The sequence below is a fragment of the Colias croceus genome, chromosome Z, assembly GCF_905220415.1.
Source record: "Colias croceus chromosome Z, ilColCroc2.1".
NCBI lineage: Eukaryota > Metazoa > Arthropoda > Insecta > Lepidoptera > Pieridae > Colias > Colias croceus.
This window is the reverse complement of record NC_059568.1, coordinates 6,515,583-6,526,089: the sequence shown is the minus strand read 5'-3', so window position 1 is coordinate 6,526,089 and position 10,507 is coordinate 6,515,583. Positions and strand designations below refer to the sequence as shown.

Genomic DNA, 10,507 nt, shown 5'->3' with positions numbered 1-10,507 from the left:
CGGCCAATATAATTTCACAATTGAATTCAACCTGTCAGTTTGACGTCAACGACCAGAGAAAATTTTCAAAAAATTATCAGTATAATACCATGTAGGTTGTACCACGTGACGTCGAATGGTGCAATTCTATTGGTCGATATTTGGGTCGGAAAAATAATCATCGAAATCCGTCCAGTTAGTGATAAATTTTTAAAGAATATAAAACATTCGATCACGAGACGAGATTTTAGAAGCCTATCCTCTCGGCCATCCGTGATCTCGCATCAACAATCGAATTTAATCTACTTTTAACTTATTCAGGTTTTGTGTGTCTAAGGGATATCCCATGCCATCTATTAAGATGATTATCCCAACCAACATGTAAAATTATTTTAATGATTCCAATATTGGATTAAAAATGAACTAATATGAGTGTTAGTCTAACTGAAGTTCATACCACCATTTAATGACACATGCCAGGTTGTCTTTTGCCAAAGAAAATATTTCATCGTGTGACAATTTCCACAGGAGACCAAGAATGTCTACTTACCGTAGAACAACTATGCTTTTATAACAATTATAATTTAATTACTAGCTGCTCGCCGCGGCACCGCATCCGCATGGGTAGTACATGCAGTTTTTCTAATTCTTAGCAATAATTATTTAAAATATCATCAAATGCCTTTCAGCCATTCTTAACTTAAGTTATGAGTGCTGTAACTTACACGTCTTTCTTGACGACACGGCAATATAATAGTTTAAATCGATTATTATTTATCATATTCATCGTATTCATGAATGAACTCGCGAATTTCTTCTTTCTCTTCTATTGCAGCGGCGATGTTTATACATATATAACTAGGTTGACATATTAAATAATTTTAAGTGATACACTTCCTAAATTTTAACCCTAATTTTTCTTAAATGTGTCATTACTCTGTTCTCAAACGTTTCATCGGAAATTTGCTTATTATAAATTAAAAGGTTATCAGAACATAATTATATACCATAACATAACAGCTTTAAATAAGCAGCACTCAATTCAATTAACGCATTTACCTTATACTTTTATAACGAAATACACAAAACTAACAATTTAAACAAACTTATAAAGTAAAAATTTTCCAGACAAATCAGACATTTCATCAATTTCGCCCAAAACATCCGATATTGAAGAAACAGAAGAAATTGTTTCAAAGTTTGTAACTGCGCCGGGTCAAGACGAACCAATACAGATAAGAACTAAGAGAACAATAATAAGGAAAAAAAATCGGTCGAAAGTAAGCGAGGCATCAGGAGGTGACGTTGTAATAGAGGAATCTTTAGATGACGAATACCCTGATAAACAAAGAGAACCAAAAAGCTACGATGTCAAAATAGAAGAATATGTAGGAGACGAATCGTATATTCACTTTGACAATGATACGAGTACAATCGAGATGCCAGATGAATTTTTACATATACCGAAAATGCACACGCAAGTACAAATCGAAGAAATGATGGATGAACAAATTGCTTTCAATATAGAATCTACTACAAACGAAAGCGTAGAACCACTTGATCTATTATTCAAACCAGTAAAAATAATACCTGTGGAAGATGAACCGGAAACAGTGGAGTTAACAAAAACCAAAACAGAGAAAGGTGAAGTGCAAAACGTAAAAACAAAGAAGCGGCTAGTCAAGGGCAAAGATGGTGAGGTGCAAGAGGTACATGAAATAACTGTAATAACTTCGACGACTGTCGAACCAGAGGAGGTTCAAGAAGTTCCAGAAGAGACTACCGTCGAAGAAAATGAAACACCTGAAGGTAAGGTTACAGTGAAAACAGTTAAGAAACGAACAAAGAAAACTAAAACAGTACACACTCCAGAAACTACACAAATAGCAGAGGTCAAAGACGAGAGCATTTCACCACTCGACCAATTACACGAACCAGAACAGGCCACTCCATTGGAAGATGAGCCTGAAACAGTGGAAATAACAGAAACTAAAACAGAGACGGGTTTAGTGAGAAAAGTGAAAACTAAGAAACGTCGAGTCAAGGGCAAAGATGGTAAGGTACAAGAGGTGCAAGAAATCACAGAAATTACTTCGACGACCGATGAACCAGATGAAGTTCAAGAAGTTCCCGAAGAGATTACCGTCGAAGAGATTGACACACCTGAAGGTAAGGTCACAGTGAAAACAGTCAAGAAACGAACAAAGAAAACTAAAACAGTACACACTCCAGAAACAACGCAAATAACAGATATTACTGACGAAAGCATAAAAACATTCGATCAATTACACGAACAAGAACAGGCCACTCCGTTGGTAGATGAACCAGAAACAATTGAAATAACAGAAACCAAAACAGAGACGGGTGAAGTGAGAAAAGTGAAAACGAAGAAGCGTCGAGTTAAAGGCAAAGATGGTGAAGTGCGAGAGGTACACGAAATCACTGAAATCACTTCGACTACTGATGAACCAGAGGAAATTCCAGAAGTTCCCGAAGAGACTACCGTCGAAGAGATTGACACACCTGAAGGTAAGGTCACAGTGAAAACAGTAAAGAAACGTACAAAGAAAACAAAAACAGTACACAAACCAGAAACTACACAAATAACCGATGTCATAGACGAGAGCATTTCACCACTAGACCAATTGCACGAACCAGAACAGGTCACTCCGTTGGAAGATGAGCCTGAAACGGTGGAAATAATAGAAACCAAAACAGAGAAGGGTGAAGTCCGAAAAGTAAAAACTAAGAAGCGGCGAGTAAAGGGCAAAGACGGTGTGGTGCAAGAGATACAAGAAATCACTGAAATCACTTCGACTACTGATGAACCAGAGGAAATTCCAGAAGTTCCCGAAGAGACTACCGTCGAAGAGATTGACACACCTGAAGGTAAGGTCACAGTGAAAACAGTTAAGAAACGAACAAAGAAAACTAAAACAGTACACACACCAGACAGTACTCAAATAACCGAGATCACAGACGAAAGCATCACACCACTCGATCAACCACTTGAACCGGAACAGATCACTCCGTTGGAAGATGAGCCTGAAACAGTGGAAATAACAGAAACCAAAACAGAGACGGGTGAAGTCCGAAAAGTAAAAACTAAGAAGCGGCGAGTTAAGGGCAAAGACGGTGTGGTGCAAGAGATACAAGAAATCACTGAAATCACTTCGACTACTGATGAACCAGAGGAAATTCCAGAAGTTCCCGAAGAGACTACCGTCGAAGAGATTGACACACCTGAAGGTAAGGTCACAGTGAAAACAGTTAAGAAACGAACAAAGAAAACTAAAACCGTACACACACCAGACAGTAATCAAATAACCGAGATCACAGACGAAAGCATCACACCACTCGATCAACCACTTGAACCGGAACAGGCCACTCCGTTGGAAGATGAGCCTGAAACAGTGGAAATAACAGAAACCAAAACAGAGACGGGTGAAGTCCGAAAAGTAAAAACTAAGAAGCGGCGAGTCAAGGGCAAAGACGGTGTGGTGCAAGAGATACAAAAAATCACTGAAATCACTTCGACTACTGATGAACCAGAGGAAATTCCAGAAGTTCCCGAAGAGACTACCGTCGAAGAGATTGACACACCTGAAGGTAAGGTCACAGTGAAAACAGTTAAGAAACGAACAAAGAAAACTAAAACAGTACACACACCAGACAGTACTCAAATAACCGAGATCACAGACGAAAGCATCACACCACTCGATCAACCACTTGAACCGGAACAGGTCACTCCGTTGGAAGATGAGCCTGAAACAGTGGAAATAACAGAAACCAAAACAGAGACGGGTGAAGTCCGAAAAGTAAAAACTAAGAAGCGGCGAGTTAAGGGCAAAGACGGTGTGGTGCAAGAGATACAAGAAATCACTGAAATCACTTCGACTACTGATGAACCAGAGGAAATTCCAGAAGTTCCCGAAGAGACTACCGTCGAAGAGATTGACACACCTGAAGGTAAGGTCACAGTGAAAACAGTTAAGAAACGAACAAAGAAAACTAAAACCGTACACACACCAGACAGTAATCAAATAACCGAGATCACAGACGAAAGCATCACACCACTCGATCAACCACTTGAACCGGAACAGGCCACTCCGTTGGAAGATGAGCCTGAAACAGTGGAAATAACAGAAACCAAAACAGAGACGGGTGAAGTCCGAAAAGTAAAAACTAAGAAGCGGCGAGTCAAGGGCAAAGACGGTGTGGTGCAAGAGATACAAAAAATCACTGAAATCACTTCGACTACTGATGAACCAGAGGAAATTCCAGAAGTTCCCGAAGAGACTACCGTCGAAGAGATTGACACACCTGAAGGTAAGGTCACAGTGAAAACAGTTAAGAAACGAACAAAGAAAAGTAAAACAGTACACACACCAGACAGTACTCAAATAACCGAGATCACAGACGAAAGCATCACACCACTCGATCAACCACTTGAACCGGAACAGGCCACTCCGTTGGAAGATGAGCCTGAAACAGTGGAAATAACCGAAACCAAAACAGAGACGGGTGAAGTCCGAAAAGTAAAAACTAAGAAGCGGCGAGTTAAAAGCAAAGACGGTGTGGTGCAAGAGATACAAGAAATCACTGAAATCACTTCGACGACTGATGAACCAGAGGAAGTTCCAGAAGTTCCCGAAGAGACTACCATCGAAGAAATTAACACACCTGAAGGTAAGGTTACAGTGAAAACAGTTAAGAAACGAACAAAGAAAACTAAAACAGTACACACACCAGACACTACTCTTATAACTGAGATCACAGACGAAAGCATTACACCACTGCAACAATTGCAAGAACCAGAACAGGCCTCTCCGTCGAAAGATGAGCCTGAAACAGTGGAAATAACAGAAACCAAAACAGAGACGGGTGAAGTCCGCAAAGTAAAAACTAAGAAGCAGCGAGTCAAGGGCAAAGACGGTGTGGTGCAAGAGATACAAGAAATCACTGAAATCACTTCGACTACTGATGAACCAGAGGAAGTTCAAGAAGTTCCCGAAGAGACAACCGTCGAAGAGATTGACACACCTGAAGGTAAGGTCACAGTGAAAACAGTAAAGAAACGAACAAAGAAAACTAAAACAGTACACACACCAGACACTACTCAAATAACTGAGATCACAGACGAAAGCATTACACCACTGGAACAATTGCAAGAACCAGAACAAGCCAATCCGTTGGAAGATGAACCTGAAACAGTGGAATTAACAGAAACCAAAACAGAGACGGGTGAAGTGAGAAAAGTTAAAACTAAGAAACGTCGAGTCAAGGGCAAAGATGGTAAAATAGAAGAGGTGCATGAAATCACCGAAATCACTTCGACGACCGATGAATCAGCAGAAATTCATGAAGTTCCTGAAGAGACTACCATCGAAGAAATTGACACACCTGAAGGTAAGGTCACAGTGAAAACAGTTAAGAAACGAACAAAGAAAACTAAACCAGTACAAACACCAGAAACAACACAAATAACAGAGGTCACAGACGAAAGCATCACACCACTCGACCAATCATCACAAGAACCAGAACAAGCCATTCCGTTGGAAGATGAACCTGAAACAGTGGAAATAACAGAAACCAAAACAGAGACGGGTGAAGTGAGGAAAGTTAAAACTAAGAAACGTCAAGTCAAGGGCAAAGACGATAAGGTACAAGAGGTGCATGAAACCACCGAAATCACTTCGACGACCGATGAACCAGCAGAAATTCATGAAGTTCCTGACGAGACTACCATCGAAGAGATTGACACACCTGAAGGTAAGGTCACAGTGAAAACAGTTAAGAAACGAACAAAGAAAACTCAAACAGTACACACACCAGACAGTACTCAAATAACCGAGATCACAGACGAAAGCATCACACCACTCGATCAACCACTCGAACCGGAACAAGCCACTCCGTCTCCGTTGGAAGATGAGCCTGAAACAGTGGAAATGACAGAAACCAAAACAGAGATGGGTGAAGTCCGAAAAGTAAAAACTAAGAAGCGGCGAGTCAAGGGCAAAGACGGTGTGGTGCAAGAGATACAAGAAATCACTGAAATCACTTCGACTACTGATGAACCAGAGGAAGTTCAAGAAGTTCCCGAAGAGACTACCATCGAAGAGATTGACACACCTGAAGGTAAGGTCACAGTGAAAACAGTTAAGAAACGAACAAAGAAAACTAAAACAGTACAAACACCAGAAACAACACAAATAACAGAGGTCACAGAAGAAAGCATCACACCACTGGAACAATTGCAAGAACCAGAACAGGCCACTCCGTGGAAAGATGAGCCTGCAACAGTGGAAATAACGGAAACCAAAACAGAGACGGGTGAAGACCGAAAAGTAAAAACTAAGAAGCGGCGAGTAAAGGGCAAAGACGGTGTGGTGCAAGAGATACAAGAAATCACTGAAATCACTTCGACTACTGATGAACCTGAGGAAATTCCAGAAGTTCCCGAAGAGACTACCGTCGAAGAGATTGACACGCCTGAAGGTAAGGTCACAGTGAAAACAGTTAAGAAACGAACAAAGAAAACTAAAACGGTACACACACCAGACAATACTCAAATAAACGAGATCACAGACGAAAGCAACACACCACTCGATCAACCACTTGAACCGGAACAGGCCACTCCGTTGGAAGATGAGCCTGAAACAGTGGAAATAACAGAAACCAAAACAGAGACGGGTGAAGTCCGAAAAGTAAAAACTAAGAAGCGGCGAGTAAAGGGCAAAGACGGTGTGGTGCAAGAGATACAAGAAATCACTGAAATCACTTCGACTACTGATGAACCTGAGGAAATTCCAGAAGTTCCCGAAGAGACTACCGTCGAAGAGATTGACACACCTGAAGGTAAGGTCACAGTGAAAACAGTTAAGAAACGAACAAAGAAAACTAAAACAGTACACACACCAGAGACTACTCAAATAACAGACATCACAGACGAAAGCATTACACCACTCGATCAACCACTTGAACCGGAACAGGCCACTCCGTTGGAAGATGAGCCTGAAACAGTGGAAATAACAGAAACCAAAACAGAGACGGGTGAAGTCCGAAAAGTAAAAACTAAGAAGCGGCGAGTCAAGGGCAAAGACGGTGTGGTGCAAGAGATACAAGAAATCACTGAAATCACTTCGACTACTGATGAACCTGAGGAAGTTCAAGAAGTTCCCGAAGAGACAACCGTCGAAGAGATTGACACACCTGAAGGTAAGGTCACAGTGAAAACAGTTAAGAAACGAACAAAGAAAACAAAAACAGTACACACACCAGACACTACTCAAATAACCGAGATCACAGACGAAAGCATAATACCACTCGATCAACCACTTGAACCGGAAATGGCCACTCCGTTGGAAGGTGAGCCTGAAACAGTGGAAATAACAGAAACCAAAACAGAGACGGGTGAAGTCCGAAAAGTAAAAACTAAGAAGCGGCGAGTCAAGGGCAAAGACGGTGTGGTGCAAGAGATACAAGAAATCACTGAAATCACTTCGACTACTGATGAACCAGAGGAAGTTCAAGAAGTTCCCGAAGAGACAACCGTCGAAGAGATTGACACACCTGAAGGTAAGGTCACAGTGAAAACAGTTAAGAAACGAACAAAGAAAACAAAAACAGTACACACACCAGACACTACTCAAATAACCGAGATCACAGACGAAAGCATAATACCACTCGATCAACCACTTGAACCGGAACAGGTCACTCCGTTGGAAGATGAGCCTGAAACAGTGGAAATAACAGAAACCAAAACAGAGACGGGTGAAGTCCGAAAAGTAAAAACTAAGAAGCGGCGAGTTAAGGGCAAAGACGGTGTGGTGCAAGAGATACAAGAAATCACTGAAATCACTTCGACTACTGATGAACCAGAGGAAATTCCAGAAGTTCCCGAAGAGACTACCGTCGAAGAGATTGACACACCTGAAGGTAAGGTCACAGTGAAAACAGTTAAGAAACGAACAAAGAAAACTAAAACCGTACACACACCAGACAGTAATCAAATAACCGAGATCACAGACGAAAGCATCACACCACTCGATCAACCACTTGAACCGGAACAGGTCACTCCGTTGGAAGATGAGCCTGAAACAGTGGAAATAACAGAAACCAAAACAGAGACGGGTGAAGTCCGAAAAGTAAAAACTAAGAAGCGGCGAGTCAAGGGCAAAGACGGTGTGGTGCAAGAGATACAAGAAATAACTGAAATCACTTCGACTACTGATGAACCAGAGGAAGTTCCAGAAGTTCCCGAAGAGACTACCATTGAAGAAATTGACACACCTGAAGGTAAGGTCACAGTGAAAACAGTTAAGAAACGAACAAAGAAAACAAAAACAGTACACACACCAGACACTACTCAAATAACCGAGATCACAGACGAAAGCGTAATACCACTCGATCAACCACTTGAACCGGAACAGGCCACTCCGTTGGAAGGTGAGCCTGAAACAGTGGAAATAATAGAAACCAAAACAGAGACGGGTGAAGTCCGAAAAGTAAAAACTAAGAAGCGGCGAGTAAAGGGCAAAGACGGTGTGGTGCAAGAGATACAAGAAATCACTGAAATCACTTCGACTACTGATGAACCAGAGGAAATTCCAGAAGTTCCCGAAGAGACTACCGTCGAAGAGATTGACACACCTGAAGGTAAGGTCACAGTGAAAACAGTTAAGAAACGAACAAAGAAAACTAAAACAGTACACACACCAGACAGTACTCAAATAACCGAGATCACAGACGAAAGCATCACACCACTCGATCAACCACTTGAACCGGAACAGGTCACTCCGTTGGAAGATGAGCCTGAAACAGTGGAAATAACAGAAACCAAAACAGAGACGGGTGAAGTCCTAAAAGTAAAAACTAAGAAGCGGCGAGTAAAGGGCAAAGACGGTGTGGTGCAAGAGATACAAAAAATCACTGAAATCACTTCGACTACTGATGAACCAGAGGAAATTCCAGAAGTTCCCGAAGAGACTACCGTCGAAGAGATTGACACACCTGAAGGTAAGGTCACAGTGAAAACAGTTAAGAAACGAACAAAGAAAACTAAAACAGTACACACACCAGACAGTACTCAAATAACCGAGATCACAGACGAAAGCATCACGCCACTCGATCAACCACTTGAACCGGAACAGGTCACTCCGTTGGAAGATGAGCCTGAAACAGTGGAAATAACAGAAACCAAAACAGAGACGGGTGAAGTCCGAAAAGTAAAAACTAAGAAGCGGCGAGTCAAGGGCAAAGACGGTGTGGTGCAAGAGATACAAGAAATCACTGAAATCACTTCTACTACTGATGAACCAGAGGAAGTTCCAGAAGTTCCCGAAGAGACTACCATCGAAGAAATTGACACACCTGAAGGTAAGGTCACAGTGAAAACAGTTAAGAAACGAACAAAGAAAACCTTAACAGTACACACACCAGACACTACTCAAATGACAGACATCACCGACGAAAGCATTACACCACTCGATCAGTCAGTTGAACTGGAACAGGCCACTCCGTTGGAAGATGAGCCTGAAACAGTGGAAATAACAGAAACCAAAACAGAGACGGGTGAAGTCCGAAAAGTAAAAACTAAGAAGCGGCGAGTAAAGGGCAAAGACGGTGTGGTGCAAGAGATACAAGAAATCACTGAAATCACTTCGACTACTGATGAACCAGAGGAAATTCCAGAAGTTCCCGAAGAGACTACCGTCGAAGAGATTGACACACCTGAAGGTAAGGTCACAGTGAAAACAGTAAAGAAACGTACAAAGAAAACAAAAACAGTACACAAACCAGAAACTACACAAATAACCGATGTCATAGACGAGAGCATTTCACCACTAGACCAATTGCACGAACCAGAACAGGTCACTCCGTTGGAAGATGAGCCTGAAACGGTGGAAATAATAGAAACCAAAACAGAGACGGGTGAAGTCCGAAAAGTAAAAACTAAGAAGCGGCGAGTAAAGGGCAAAGACGGTGTGGTGCAAGAGATACAAGAAATCACTGAAATCACTTCAACTACTGATGAACCAGAGGAAATTCAAGAAGTTCCCGAAGAGACTACCATCGAAGAGATTGACACACCTGAAGGTAAGGTCACAGTGAAAACAGTTAAGAAACGAACAAAGAAAACTAAAACAGTACACACACCAGACACTACTCAAATAACAGACATCACAGACGAAAGCATTACACCACTCGATCAGCCCGTTGAACCGGAACAGGCCACTCCGTTGGAAGATGAGCCAGAAACGGTTGAAGTTACGGAAACAAAAACGAAAACCGGTGAAGTCAGAAAAGTTAAAATTAAGAAGCGACGAGTCAAGGGCAAAGATGGTGTGGTGCAAGAGGTACAAGAAATCTCTGAAACCACTTCGACTACAGATGAACCCGAGGAAATTCCAGAAGTTCCCGAAGAGACTACCGTCGAAGAGATTGACACACCTGAAGGTAAGGTCACAGTGAAAACAGTTAAGAAACGAACAAAGAAAACTAAAACAGTACACACACCAGACACTTC

The 10,507-nt window shown here is 41.7% G+C and overlaps 1 protein-coding gene across 1 annotated transcript in view; it reads left to right on the top strand.

Moving 5' to 3' along the window:
• The window catches only part of LOC123705469 (titin-like), a 65,915-nt gene that overhangs the window by 19,942 nt on the left and 35,466 nt on the right, over nt 1-10,507 (top strand). Inside the window, exon 13 of the mRNA XM_045654248.1 lies at nt 1,108-1,788. Coding sequence (XP_045510204.1) covers nt 1,108-1,788 — 681 coding nt within the window. The remainder of the gene's footprint in view (nt 1-1,107; nt 1,789-10,507) is intronic.